The sequence below is a fragment of the Tenrec ecaudatus genome, unplaced genomic scaffold (assembly GCF_050624435.1).
Source record: "Tenrec ecaudatus isolate mTenEca1 unplaced genomic scaffold, mTenEca1.hap1 Scaffold_251, whole genome shotgun sequence".
NCBI lineage: Eukaryota > Metazoa > Chordata > Mammalia > Afrosoricida > Tenrecidae > Tenrec > Tenrec ecaudatus.
Window position 1 is genome coordinate 295,217 of NW_027458689.1, and position 15,645 is coordinate 310,861.

Genomic DNA, 15,645 nt, shown 5'->3' on the forward strand with positions numbered 1-15,645 from the left:
TTATCGAGATGAGCGTGCAATGTAATGACTCTTCTCCATCTATCTTGATTGATAATTTGGCTTGGTAGCGTATTCTTGGGTTTGCATTGTTTTCCTTCAATTTTTTGAAAATGTTACTCCACTCTCTCTTCTTCATAGTTTCTGCTGATAGGTCTGATCATATTCTTATTTGGGAACCTTTATATATGATTGCTTGTTTTCCCCTAGCTGCTCTCATGATTTTCTCCTTTTCCTCAAAGTTGGATAATTTAACTATTATGTGCCTTGATGACTTCTTCTTGGGATCCAGTCTTGCTGGGATTCTTTCAGCTTCCTGAATGGTTGCCTTGTTTTAATTCACTAAGCTGGGGAAGCTTTCCTCCAAGAATTCTCTCACTACTGTTGCAGATGACTTCTTTGTTGTGTCTTCCTCCAGTAAGCCAATAATTCTAATGATGTACCGCTTCATAGCATCAGACTTAGTTCTTAAGTTTTCTTCAGCTTCTCTGATGATCTTATTAGATTTTTGTTCTCGTTTGTTGAAGTCTGCTTGGCTGTCCTCCAAGTCACTGATGCGGGCCTCTGATTCTTCCAGTTGCTTGTCGAGGTCCATGAGTGTGCTACTGGTTTTTGTTATCTCCTCCCTAAGCTCCTGTATTTCTCTTTGATTTATGGTTTTTACCTTTTCTATCATTTCATCATTTTTCTGTATTGTTTCCCTCATATCCCCTGACTCCAAGTAACATTCTGAAAATTTCTTTCTGTGGCAGCTCAATGTCTGCTTCCTCTATGCATGCATTATGTTCAGGACATCTTCTGGCTTTGCCTTTTGTTCCTCTCCTTTTTTTGTTGAGGTTTTTGGGGCTGATGGCTGCTTGTGTTGCGTTGTTTTAGATGAGCCAGGTGCCATTTTCCAGGGAGTCGAAGAGCACTGGCTCTCTCTGGGAGACTTTGAACTGCCTATAGCTTATTTCACTATGGAATTAACCTACCACTTTGTCCTCCTGTGGCTTCCCTCTCGGGGGAGTGACCCAGAAGGGTTGCCTGCTTTGGTGTTGCAGAGGTTGGGCAGAGGCTCCTGCAGTAACTTTTGTTGAGGAGTGTTGGCCGAGCTGCCTTATGCCCCACAGGCACAAAGGCTGGAAGGAGTTCCCCAGTCAGAAGTTGAGCAGAGTATCCCCTGTTGGGGGCCAGCAGGGATTTTTCCAGCCTGCTAACTACACAGGGTGGAGCTCACCTAGCTGCATGTGGCTCAGGTGTAAATGCCCTAAGCTAAGGGAGTGGTCTGGAGGTTAGCAGTAGAGTGTGAGAGACCAAGAAAGAGGAAAAGAGGAGAAAAAAAAGTTAAAAAGCAAGCCAAATGTGCCCATGAGGGGCGGGGGAGGGGGAATATAGTGAAGAGATGGATAGAAAGCAACAATGTAGCTGAGCCCTTATCCAGGCCAGAGGAGCTGCAAGGGTTTAATCCTTGTTCGGAGGTGGTAGCAGCATGCTGTGGCTGTGTTGAGAAAAGGCTGCTGCACAGCCCTCCAAGACTGATAGGGTGACAGAGAGGAGATGCAAAGGTCTAGTGCCTGCCCCAAGGCAGGTGGTGGCAAACTGTGGCTGTGTTGAGACCAAGCAGCCCTACAGGCTCCAAATGGTCCTGGCTCTGGCAGAGACAGTGGCGGGGCAAAGGTCAAGCCCCAGCCGGCCTCCACTGAAGTAAACCAAAAGCCCCCAGCCCCTCAAAACCCCATGGGTCTGTGCCTACTTGTCTTTATGATGCTCCTCCTGCATTCCAGCAGTGTTCAGTTATCTCTAAGTAACTCTCCTAGCTTGAATTCTGTGGAGTTCCTCTGGTGTTTGTTACTCCTTCGCCATCTTGCCGGAAGTCCCCCTGGTTCTTCTTTTTTGTTGGTAGTGAGATCCCAATTTCTGTCTCTGAAATAACTCAATTAGTTGTAACATGAATTCCAAAGTAACTAATCTGTAGGTTAGGTTTCAGACAGTTTATTTACATAACCACAAGGCACAACGGGACCAATGTATTGTTGGCCAAGCTGCCCGATTGTCTTATATGAGACTGTAACTTTATAACGGAGTAAAAAGCCATGTCACTCATGCTTTCGAGGAGAAATTGGTGGTTTCCAATTGCTGACCTTGCAATTAGCAGCCTGACAGTAACCACTATGAGGGACAACTTTTCCTCGTTCACATTGGCAGGCGACAAACCCAGGTAAATAATTTGGAGGAAGTTAAGGGGGCATAGCTAGACTGTGTACTTGTATAGACCACCTGTCTGACTCAGTGATTCTCAACCTTCCTAATGCTGCGACCCTTTAATGCAGTTCCTCATGTTGTGGTGAAGCTCCAACCATAAAACTACTTTTGTTGCTACTTCATGACAGTAAGTTTACTACTGTTATGAATCAGGCAACCCCTGTGAAAGGGTCCTTCAACCCCCAAAAGGGTCTCAACCCATAGGTGGAGAACCACTGATCTAACTGCATTAGGTACTACAAATAATGGTATATTAAAAACATTATCTATATTGGGATTCAAAAGTGCACTCATTATTGGGGGATATATACTTCTTCATTTACATTTATATGTAATTTATATATGTATAGATATAAATTTCAATCTAATAAATGTCATATAAATGTTTATTATGGAGCCTTGTTTTTGACATGTGTTAAGTGTTGGACTTCTATCCTCAAGGTCAGAGGTACACACCCATTAGCATCCTGTCATGGCTTTAGAATCTTGGAAGCTCTGTACAGCAGTTCTCCTGTGTCCTATCTGCAGCTTATATGTCTAACTCTACTTGATGGTGAGTTTAAAAGTGTTTCTAAAGTTATTTTACAATTTATAGTTCTCCTATAAAATAATCTTTAGTTTATAATAGCTCTTTATATATCCCATGTAAAATGTTTCCAGATGCTTTAATTAACATAATCATCTTAAAGGTTCATTGATTTGTCATTCTCTTTGAGAGTCACACAGCAAGGAATTGGTAGTTTGTATGCTGTGGGGTAGGGATCCAACTCTTTGTTTATTTTTTTATATTTATATTTGATTGCCCAATCTCTATTTGTTATAAAATAATCTTTTATTCACATGTGTGAACATTATGAGTTTTAGATTTTATTGCTCATGGTATAAGCATGTTTCCCATTACTCAGTAAGGGCACCGTTAACAGTATTGGGGACTTTGGGTGTTTAGAAGAAGGAAAGAACAGTAACAGCACCTGGACCTATTGGTTATGTGTTACACTGTATTCTCCCATCAGCCTGCCGATGGTGCATCACCAGCAGCTTAGAGGAAGGAGGAAGAGTGCCTTGTATTATTACTTTTGGGATTTCCTCACGAGAGATTGAAATTTGTGAGCATCATTAGAGCTGATCCAGATAAGACAGAGCATCCCAGTTGCCTGTAGTGTCCTAAGGACCAAAGAAAATGGCCAAGGCTCAGGTGCTTCTGATGTGTTTTATCCTTTTCTGTATTTTCTACTGGAATTGTAGGAGCCTGTATAATACTGATTCAGTTCATTGGAAAAGCAGAAATTTGAAATAGTAGAACTTAGAGCTAAACTTTTACTCTGATTTCAACATTTGGCTGGAGAAGATTAGGAATATATTGATCATAGGATTAACAATAAACTATTGACATTGAACATAATATAGCACTGAGGATTCTTTGGATAACATTATCTTCCAGCTCATAATTTATTATTCTATGGCCAGCATATCTTTCAAATTATATGCTATACATGGTTTTTAAGGAGAAATAAAATCACTTCTTTAGGAGAGTTCAGTAGTCCATGGGATTTTTGTTTGAGTAACTTTCTTTAATGCTTATTTCTGAAGGTGATATGTTAAATACTCTCCCACACAGCAGCATTCTCATCAATGCATCTAAAATGGGTCTTGTTGCATTAGTGGTTTAAAAATGAGACAGCATCTCACCTCCTCTAACTAGAGATGCAGGAGAGAGAATTAACTGTCAACATCAGCTCTGATTCATATGAGGCAGAGCTTAGACAGACCTGTACCCTCCAATGGTTTTCCAGTCTGACACCAGTATCTTTGCCACACTCCTCTCCTACCCAGCTTATTCTTTTTTTTTTTTTTTTTTTGCAGTGGCCATGGACTAATTACAGTCCAGAGTCACAGGTACAAGTTTTACTCAGTAACAGAGTATAATTTGGTATCAGAATTAGTAGGCTACACATTGACTTTCATATTAAAGAACCATGTAGGCACATTTGCTCTTCTTCAGGGAAGGCCTGTTTTCCCTGTCCCCTATCAGACATTTTTCCTTCTAAAGATAGGCTCATTTCTTAGTTCCATCTTTATATGGTCCTCTCAACTACTTTTGGATATCCTCTTCTTGATCTTGCCTGCCTGTCCCACTTTCTTGGCTGAAAAGCCCTTTCTGGACCTGACACCATTGGCTCTGTCACTCTGTCCCTTCTGCCCTGGTCATTGTCTCCATTGGTGCAGCTCTTGACCCATGAATAGTACAGTTCATTTTTCAGGAGCAGCAGTAGACCCATCCCTATGTGGTAGAGGTTCAAGATGGTCCATGATTTGCTCAGCAACATCTCACAAAACTCAAAAGTCAACAAGTAAATAAATCGCTCTTCAAGATGTGGAAGCTGGTGAGTTCCAGATCTATATAAAGGTCAGGAATCAGTCTGTAGGTTTTTCCTCATTGATTTGTTTATAAACGCTGATGAACCAGATCATCAGGTCAGACCACAGTCCACTGCCTCACAAAGAGAAGTTGTTGAATCTGGTCAGCTAATAGGTTGCAGGGGCTGAGGAACCCAAATTGGAAGGTCAGACAGCAAGCTAATGGCTCATAGAGTGGAGGAAGCTCTCAAGTCAGGTCACACAGGCAGCTCATAGTTGCCATTCAAGGAAATGCCACATTAATTTTTTGGAAGCTGCAAATCCCTAATCCATGGGTTCATTCTGAACTGTGTGGCTGCAGGGGCTAATAAACCCAAATCAACAGCTCAGATGACAGGATAATGCCTCACTGTCTCCTCTCAAACCATGCCTGCAGGCAGTTCTCTCTCTCCCTCTTAATAAGATGGCTTCTTGGGCCAACCCAGCATCTTCCCTGCCTAGGCAAGATTAGGAAGGCTCCAGAGATCCACCCAGCAGAATTAGGCTGGGGGCGCCTTGGAGAGCATGTGGTGAAAGATGGCAAGTTCAAGAGGACCTTGCAATTAAAGTTAAGATAATTCACTCCAAAGGTGGCTGAGGAGAATTTGTCCTAAGGTTGTCAAGAGGAGCTTGTCCTAAGGTGGCCTTTAAGAGCTTAGAAAGTTGTTCTGCACTCAGTAAGGGAGATAATGTCTATGAACATTCTGATCTTGGTTCTGACTTATAGCTTCTTGTTCCTGATCCCGAGTTGTACCTTGTTCATTAATAGACCACTTTGATCTATTGAGTGTTGTGTGACCACAGCAACAGATTATCAAACCCAGAAGTGAGACAGAGTGGTGTGGAAGGATTGACTTGTTTTAGAGTTGACAAAAAGTGTTGGAGAGTTGAGGTATGTTTGACCTCCCCCATCTGCACTGTTCCCAGTACTTATTGCCACTGAAGGTACCGAGCCTCTAATAATGGTGATGCTGGTAGAAACCCTAATGCCATTTAATAACAAATAGGTCTTTATCTACCTTGTGTGATTATAAAGCTGAGCTATTTCTAGAACATTCAGATAATGTCACTGGAACTCAAAATTCTAATGTTAAGAGTGGGTGCATTATTTTCAGGCACTGCGGTCCCCAACACTCCAAAAGTGATCCTCAGGAGTGACATTGCAATTGTGAAAATATTAAAAGACAGAGAGCAGACAGCTGGACACAGGGGCTCTCTTCCCATGTCAGGCCTGAGAGAGTGAATATATTTTCCAGTGGGTATATATAATGGAGCTTACAGGTCTTTCCATAAGGCGTTCGTGTCATGCAGTTAGCATGTACATAGTTAATGGGTCATATCATAAGCGGGTAAAATTCTAAACAAGCAAGATGCTGAGTTACCATCTTGACCTAGTGTTAGTTGACTTCAAACCGGCCCTGTGCCCTCCCCAGGTGTTTGCTACATTTATGTTGGGCTGGCTCTAGAACCTGATTGCTCAGATATACAGATAACCTTCAGGCATAGTGAAGTAGCCAGGTACACAAATGATTCCTCTACTATGGGAGCTCCTTTAAGCCTGCTCCTTAATGTGGAGCTAGCTATTGTGGGGGCACTGTATTTGACCTGGAGAATGTATTTGAAAACATTTATTTCTCAGAACACTGGAGATCTTTCTAAAATTAGGGCTAGTTTTCTCGGCTGATGGTCGTGAATGTAGAAATAAGGTAAAATATTTTGTACCAAGTCCTCAGTTAATGACGCATTATGGAATGAACTACCACAATAGTTTTTATTATTGTTTTCCTTTTTTTACTGTAAGATATATTTTTTTAAAATCTTCAAATGGAAAATACTTCATTAAGTAGACCCCTCTTACTACAGGAACCACTGACATTCAACGATGTGGCTGTAAAGTTCACCCGGAAGGAATTGTAGCTCCTGAACTCTGCTCAGAAAACCCTATATCAGGATGTGATGTTGGAGAACTATCACAACCTGGTTTCCATTGGTGAGGAGAATTCTCAAGTCATTGACCTCGTCACTGGCTTTTCCTGTCTTATATGTTAAAAACTTTGCGGTGTTTGTGGTATTCTCAAAGAGGTAGATTCTCATTGCATTTTCTGATCCTAGGTTAGTGGGTTAGGTCTTCTACCCTTGAAATAATGCTATTTACTTTGTTCCTTTGAACATTATTTTTCTAGAAATACAAAACTGCAGTCTTTACAAACTTTACGTTAATTTTGGTGTGTCCAAGATTCTGTAATTTCCCTTAAACAGGTTATCTAATTGTCACCCCAGAAGCTTTCTCTCAATTGGAACAAGAGAACTGTGTTTGGTATTAGAAGCAAGCTATAGTGGAATTTTCTCAGATGCATGGTCAAAACACCTTAAGGGGAATTGGCTGGGGTAGTTGATTGAACAGGGAGAAGGCCTCATATCTATGAAAGGTGTCAGAAAATGCATAAAAGTGTGTGCTACTTTGTATGTGAGAGTTCACTTGTCCAAGATGTTGAGGGAAGTACACCTGTAGCTCTTATGAGATTAGATTTCCATTTTCTTGTTTTACACTAAGTGTGTTTGCTTCCATAATTTTCTTTAACATTCTGAAATTTTCCCTTCTTTTATGTTTCCACTTTACTATGAAAATCTGTCTTGCACGCTTCTCTCCAAACAGAGAACTCTGAATTAGTAACTGTCCTCTGAATACAGCACATTCCTCCCCTACTGAGTAAGAATGGATATCCATTTGCAGTATGCAGCACCATCTTGCATCTTGAGCTCCCACCATAAACGGGTCTCCTTTGTGCTTCCTTAGCTTCCCCCCTTGGAGTTTCTCTAAAGATTTGGTGTCCATATTCTCATTTGGTGTCCTGTTCCTTTAAAGTTTTCTTCATGCAGGTGATGTCAGTTCTTTCTGTTTTCTTAGAGAGATGGTCAATTTGCCTTCTCTGTTGGAATTCTTTAACAGACATATTTCCCCATATTTTACTCCTTTTGGTGAAATATATTTATGACTTCTGTTGTTTCCAGGTATCTAAAATCATCTTCCTAGCAAGAAAATTATCAGCTTAAAGTATACTTTAGCACTGTACCTTACATTTTTTTCTACCTGTAAGATTTTTTTAAGTTGTCTGTTCCTCCAATAATTTTTGTAAGTGGAAAGGGCATGTTTTTTTTTTAATTAAGCAATGTCTGCTATATATTTCTTACTATGTAGTGTCCCTTCCTTAGGCCCACCCCTTCTTAACAGGTCCAATACACGAAAGATGACTGTTGCTGCTTCTAAAGAACATTTTTGCAGTATATTCCAATAGGTTTTATTGCTGTTATTCAAACAATGCATAGTACATTCAATATTGCTCTCTTTTCTTTTCTGTCTCTTGAGTAGCCTTTTGGTTTCCATGTGTAAGTTGCCTTTCATGTCATCCCACATCTCATCTGGTCTCTGTCATTAGTCTTCAGTCAGACTTTTATTCCTCATGTTTATTCTTTACATAGTCTCTAAGCTGTGCTCTAGCTACTTTGGCTAGCTTCTACTTGGATTTGAGCAATTTATGATCTGTTCCACAGTTAACCCCTGGGCGTGTTTTGACTTATAAGCTTCTCCACCATTTCTTTCTGTAGATGTGGTTGATTTGATTTTCATTTGTTCCATTCCGGAAAATCCATATGTGTAGTTTCCATTTCTGGTGTTTAATAAGGAATTTGCTATGAATTCATCATTAGTCTCAAAATGTTATCAGTGAACCTGTGTGTCATTTCTGTTACTAAGGTCACATTTTCCAACTACTGCTACTTTCCCCAAATTTTACACTTATCAGTGTGTATGATTGTTTGGTTGATCAATGTCAGGCTGAAAAATTCATGTGAAAATTTCAATATATATTTTTAAATATTTTATTGGGAGCTCTTATAGATATCATAACTTCCCATAGTTCAGTTACATGGAGCAGTCCTGTACAATAGCTACCACAGTTTGAACACTTTTTCTTCTTTAATTCCTTGATATCAGCTCTCCTTTATCCCTTCTCCCCTCAATTTCATTATTGTGGTGGTAAACAGAACCTGGATGAAAGTGTGAGCAGCAGCCTTATATCTGTACTCCTGACCACAGGGCTTGGAAGACCAGTTCTAGTGTTGGAAGAAAACCCCCACAAGTCCCAAAGCTAGAACTGCTAATGAGCAATCTCCAGACAGAGATTTCCCCCCAACTGCCCTCCAGGAAGATGTTAGTATACAGCTGCTACAGGTGCCTGACTTCTTGCTTCTCAGCTGAAAGATGCCTAGCTTTGAAAGCAATCAGGTTCCCTTTGTTGCTGTCACTTAAGGAATCAATTATCTCTTTCTCTCTTAAATGCCCACTGGATGGGTCCTAAAGGACTGGTGTGTAATTGAAGGGCAGAAATAAAAAGGCTTTGCATTCTTTCACCAATTTATATAATCTCAGGGCATGCAGCTCCCCCGCCTCCCACACAAACACAGGCAGACACCTAGCTACCTAACAAGGTAGGCAGGATCTTTAGCCTCGGGATCCCTGAAATAATTGGATGAGCAACTTAAGACCAGTGCTGAGGGTAGGTGGAGTGGAGTAATTGTCTCCTGAGCGGGGAGAACAATAACAACAACATGTCTGCTCTTGTCGTTAAAGCTGCTGGCAGATAGTAATTAGCCATGCGCTTGTATGAGGTATCATTAAGGTGGCACTACAATGAAAGGATAGTGTGGCGATGATATTTAACTAAGAGTATGTGACTGGGACTCTTCTCCAACTTTGTGAATGCTTCTATGTTTGCTTTAATTGGTGCACAAAACTGAATAACACTTGTACTAACTGGTCTTGCTTGCAGGCATATGAATATTAGCCTACCACTGACAAAATTATACATCAGGGAAGATATTGCAGTGTGCTTTTGGATAATGAATATGATGCCAATCTTCTTGAATTTGTCGATCTCAGCCTTATAAACCACTTGATTATCTAATTAAAAATAGCCAGTACCAGTCTATTAAAGTTGAATAATGCATACACTATCAATTTTTACCATTCCATTTTGTTTTGACAACTTGCAATTTTTCATGACAATATTGCATGTATGCCATTTTCCATCCTCTAGTAAGAGGATATTAGCAGCTATTTTTTCTCATTTTCAGTCATGCCATGTCAAGCACTGAAGGTCCCCAAAGCTTTTCCTCCATCTACATCATTATGGTTGACTGTACTTTGAGGATTTAGTACTTGTTCAGTGTTATTTCATTGCCATTAAACCTGAGGGGTTCATGTTCCAGAAGTCGATCACCAGATCTTCCTCCCAGTCCCTATTTCTGGAGAATCCACTAAGACCTGTGCACCATGGGTGGTCCTGCTTGTATTTGAAACACTGGGTGGCAGTGCTTCTGGCATCACAGCAACCTGCACGCCACCACAGGACAGCACTGTAAGAGGAGTGCTGTGAGCTAAAATACAGGCTCCACAAACATAAGGAATGTGTTTCTGTACCATAATCCCTTTCATATATACCTGTAAAAATGGTTTTCTCCCAAGTAGAATATTCGCCATGTTTCGCATTCCCAACTTTATCTAGCACTTAGTTGTCTTTCAGTAAAGATTGATTAAATGAATACATTTAACCTCTACCAAATGGAATTAGCAAGTCATATCACTCCTGTGGTCTATTGGTCTCATGTCTTCCTTCTGTTATGTTTGTTGTATGTATTCATGTACCTCTTTAAGCAAATATCAAACCTGTGTCCATTTATCACTTTCATATCCAACCTGATTTCCATAGTAACTATTTTTACCATTTGAATTGTTTACATGATTGTATTTCGTCCAATGGGCAATAAACATTAAGCATAGTGTTTTATTTATAGTCATAAAAGAGGGTTGTCACTAAAGATCTACTTTATATCAATGTGTATTTTATGGGGTCCATTGAAAACCAAGATATTTAAAAGAGTCAATGTTGTGTTCTTTTATAGAAATCCAGAAAGATGATGATCATTTGCTTGAGCACTTGCAATGTGAAAGATGCATTGACAGAATGGAATGGTGCTACAAATGTAATACATATTCTCAGCATAAAAATAATTTTCCTCCAAAGGAAACTTATGAGATGTTTGGATTACATGAAAAAAATGTAAAATCAGATTTAATCATTCTGGAATTAAATCAGAACAGAAGCAACAAAATACAGAAGATGAGAAAACTTTTCTCCACAGTGAACAAGAGCAATTTAATACTGAAATGAAATTCCCTGAGTGTGAACCACCCAGGTTCATGAAGTCACAGTGCATTCAGCATCAGGAGTCTGATGAAATTGAGAAACTACACACAGGCGATAAATGTGGAACAACCTTCATTGAAGACTCTGTGTTCTATGAACACCAGATTATTGGTATACTAGATAAGACCTACGAATGCAGTCAGTGTGGGCAAATATTCAAGAAAATGTTCAAACTCAATGAACATTATCAAAAAAGTCATGAAGGACAAAAGCTAGGAAAATGCTTGCAATGTGGGAAAAATTTTCACAGTGTATCATACCTCAAGGGACATCAGGAACCTCATGTGGCAGGAATGTCCTATGTATGCAGTGAATGTGGGAAAGGCTTCACTAGGAAGAGTGATCTCACTGCTCATCAGCAAACTCATACTGGAGAGAAACCCCACATATGTGGTGAATATGGAAAAGCCTTTATCAGGAAGACTCTTCTCACTGTTCATCAGCGAACTCATACTGGAGAGAAACCCCATGTATGTGGTGAATATGGCAAAGGCTTTAGCCAGAAGAGTAAATTTACTGTTTATCAGCGAACTCATACTGGTGAGAAATCCTATGTATGTGGTCAATGTGGAAAAACCTTTCTCACGAAGAATGTTCTCACCGTTCATCAGGGAACCCATACTGGAGAGAAACCCCATGTATGTGGTGAATGTGGAAAAGCCTTTATTCGGAAGCATGCTCTCACTGTTCATCAGCGAACTCATACTGGAGAGAAACCCCATGTGTGTAGTCAATGTGGAAAAGCTTTTATCAGAAAGAGTAAAGTTACTGTTCATCAGCGAACTCATACTGGAGAAAACCCCCATGTATGTGGTGAATGTGGAAAAGGCTTTATCCAGAAGACTGCTCTCACTATTAATCAGCAAACTCATAGTGGAGAGAAACCACATAAATGTAGTGAATGTGGCAAAAGCTTCATTCGTAAAGGAAATCTCAAAACTCATATAAAAATTCACAGGAGTAAAACCCTATATATGTGGCAAAGGCTTTATCCAGAAGATTTCTCTCACTGTTCATCAGCTAATTCACACTCGGGAGAAACCACGTGTATGTCATGAATGTGGAAAAGCCTTTATCTGGATGGCTTCTCTTACTGTTCATCAGTGAACTCATACTGGAGAGAAACCCCATATATGTGATGAATGTGGAAAAGCTTTCAGCCAGACACAATGCCTTACAGCACATCAGAGATTTGACAAAAGGAAAAAAGCCCTTTGCATGAATTAAATGTGGAACATCTTATATGTGGACATCAGATCTCGTTAATCATGAGAAATTTTCAACAAGAAAAACTTTCATTGGAGTTAGTGTAACAAAGCTTTCAAAACAAAGGAAGAGGTGCTGGAGTTTGGCCTGGGCCAAGTGTGTGAACGGACAGTTGTGACTTACCATATGGGTACCCGTGTTCTGTGTTGCTGTCCCTCTACTGACATGGCCCACCATCTTGGCGACAGATGACCTTCCAGACTTCCACAGAGTGCATGTTCTTCCTCAGATGCATGAAGGTTCCCTAGACTATACACGGTAGTCCCTGGAGAAGTGCTGACAAGGTGGGGAAACCACAGCTTCTGAGAGGAAAGCCTCACTGCCTTCATTCCCTTGTCTCTGCTGAAACTGAGTTTGTGTCTGGGCTCACACTGAGTTCCCATCACTGTGTAACTTGCACAGTAATACATGGCCGTGACGTCAGGATTCACAGAGCTCAGTTTTAAATTAACCTGGTTCTGGGATGTATCCCTGGTGATGCTGACTCAGTACTGGAGAGCTAGATTATAGTTTGTGCCCCCCATTCTCCCATATTATCCCAATCCACTCCAGATCCTTTCCTGGAGCCCGGTGCACCCAGGTCACATGATAGCTGGTTAAAGACAATCTAGAGACCGCACAAGTGAGAGATAGGGTCTGTGAGGGCCTCACTAGTCCAGGGCCTGACTCTTGTACCTGCACCTGGGCCTATACAGCTGGGGATAGAGAGAAACCCAGTGAGTCATGTGCCCCGATTCTTCACTCCCAGACTTCATGTCTGACTCCCTGAACCACTCACCACCCTGAGTTGCCAGAAAGAGGAAAACCCACACATGCTTCATGTTCATGTGGATAAGATTCGTGACACCCAGAAAATGCTCTCCAGGTGAGAAGGATTATGAATTTAAGTCCTTGCATGTTGTGGTTTTATTTGGGTTCTTGTCAGGCATTTGCGTGTGGGAGGTGCATGGTATGTAAAGGTGGAAAGGGCTGAATGGGGCCCCTGCCTCTGGGACTCACACTAGAAAAGTGATGCTGGTGGAGTCCTTGAGAGAACACAGCCCTCTCTTTGAGGTCTTCACTCTACCAATCATGCGGACATCTGTGCAGATTTTAAGTTTAATGTAGCTTTACATCTATTACCATCAGAAGTACACAGATGATCTGGTGAAATTAAAGACAATCTCTATGCTTACCATGCAATGGAATCAAGACTAGGCCTACCTGAATCTTTTCATTCCTTTGACCACGTAGGGAAACAAGTATATGTCTCCCTAAAACTCCTTTCCCCTATAACATTTCAGAATATTTGGGAAAGGATAAAATATACTGCGTTATAGTCCATGTTTAATATTGGAAAAAAAGTGTTTCCTACCAACAAGGTTATTTGTGGGGAAACAGGAACCCACAGAAGTCTTAAGAAGGTCATATTTCTTCCCATGGATTAGTACCCTCTGTGGGTGATGGGTATTCTGAGCCCCCTGCTGACAGCAACCCATCACATACAGGAGAGGTGTTTCCTGGGCTTACACAGTCTTCCAACTTCTGTGGGGCACACAGTAACATTTTCTCTGGTCATAAGCATTCAGATTGTTGGTCAGGAGTGTTACCTGGAGTTGTCTCTGCAGATTTCCAAACACGGGCACTGGAGCTACCATAGTGGTCAGCACAGCAGCTCTAACTGCAGTCTGTATCCAGGCTCCTGTGGGGCCTAAGCACCCCTGCAAGTCAACTTTCTCCCTGAGGTTATTTTTACCTCTGGTCCCTCAGTGGGAAAAGCTTTAGAGGTAGAGAGTGCTACAAGTTGCAAACACTGTGAGCTGGATACAGTGAAAGGAAGTATGATCTACAGACATAGCTCTTTATACAGATTTTGATATTGAGATGTACGCCACAAAAAATACTGGTAACGAAAATCTGGCTCAAAGACAAAGATATTCTACAGGATTTAGGCTGCCTTCTTTACAGAGGAACGGGGAAGTATTTAAATCAGGCTTCTATTCAAAATAATTGAAACTGGAACGTTTTAGTTAATTATTTGATGTTAAGGGGAAAGTTTCTAGTCAGAATTATTTTGGGGGTGGTTTTCTGTTATGTTTGATGGGAAATTTTGCAGATGTTTTTAATTGTTGAAAACAATACTCTAATGCCACTGAACTACACCTGAGAAGAATGTTGCAAATAGTATTTTGTTGCATGTTTCATGAGAAAAATATGTTCCAATACATGATAGAAAGTTTTGCACACATAGCTGCAAACGGACAGAAATTCTTGCCAGTACAATATTTCAAAAACTTTAAAATATTGAACAGGAAAAGGGATTGTGATATAAACCAATAACTGAATTTACAATAAAAAATTTCATAATGAAATAGTCTATGTTTATTATTTTATTTGATTATTTGTTTTTTGCCCAAACCATCTTATAGTTAGCTGTGGTCGTCATATAATCATTTGTCAATTTCACAGGATTAAGAGTGAAGGGGTGGAGTCTAGCCAGTTAATCAGATCATAGCCAATGTGGCCTCTGTGTTGGAGTGGCTTCCTGAGGATTCTGGGAACTCCTTCATTCCTCCTTGAATGTAGGAGTCTGTCTCTCTCTGTCTCTTTCTGTTGACTTCCTGGGAGACATTGCAGCTGACAAGACATGTGGAACTATGTGAGTGCTCTCAGCTGGAGAAATCACGTGGACCCATGCGAGCGCTGAGATGCTTACAATGCCACCAGATCCAGAAGACTTCCCACCCACTGGCCTGTGCTCTTGCTGCATTTGGCATCATTGCATGTGTTTTGTGAGTCTGAAGAAGACTTTAAAAATACGTATCGGACATATGGTCTAAGATTGGACTTAAGGAATTGATCTGGACTGGGCTGGGATGTTTTCTTGATATTTGAGTTCTCTTGTACATAAAGCTATTTCTCAAGGACGTGAGTGTCTATGAATTTGTTTCTCTAGTCTACCCATAGTAACATAGATATCATATCATCCCACCGTTCCATCACATCAAGCAGGAGGAAAACATCTTTCTTGAACTTTTTAATATCGGCTCCCTTTTACCCCACCCATTGCCCCACTGTATCTCCAAGAAATCCTTGTTTGTCTTGCTGCCTCTATACATTTATCAATTCTGGGTTCGTATACTGTTAAACAGAAAGACACATAACAAAACTCAAGAGAATTACCCCCAATTGCAAAATACATCTGAGGTGAACCCAAAAGGAATTGCAAGTTGAGGAAGAAGGCAGTCCAAGTGTACTCTTCTGTCCTTCCCTGGAGTCCAGGACTGAACCAGTTGTGTTTAGGATCAATTATGTCAGTCTGGCTCCTGGGATGTGGTGACCTTGCTGGATCACTGCCTTTCCAGGGGCTTCTGTGTTCAAACATACTCTTTAGGTCTGGTGTCCTACAGCCTGCCCCTTCTACCTTTGGTTGAACACATGCTAACATTCCCCAAACTGATTGTTAAATATATTACAAGGAATACAAACGACGACG

The 15,645-nt window shown here is 40.8% G+C and overlaps 1 protein-coding gene across 5 annotated transcripts in view; it reads left to right on the plus strand.

Moving 5' to 3' along the window:
- LOC142436381 (uncharacterized) overlaps nt 1-14,052 on the plus strand; it is a 67,880-nt gene extending 53,828 nt beyond the window's left edge. For 4 of the 5 annotated variants that reach the window (XM_075540071.1, XM_075540072.1, XM_075540070.1 and 1 more), the window contains 3 exons: nt 2,683-2,794; nt 6,502-6,628; nt 10,600-14,052. In XM_075540071.1, the coding sequence (XP_075396186.1) occupies nt 10,865-11,962 (1,098 nt within the window). In that variant the 5' untranslated portion in view covers nt 2,683-2,794; nt 6,502-6,628; nt 10,600-10,864 and the 3' untranslated portion in view covers nt 11,963-14,052. Of the gene's footprint in view, nt 1-2,682; nt 2,795-3,025; nt 3,437-6,501; nt 6,629-10,599 lie in introns of those variants that run through there. The other variant, XM_075540074.1, reaches the window with a different exon arrangement.
- Nucleotides 14,053-15,645: the final 1,593 nt, after the last annotated feature.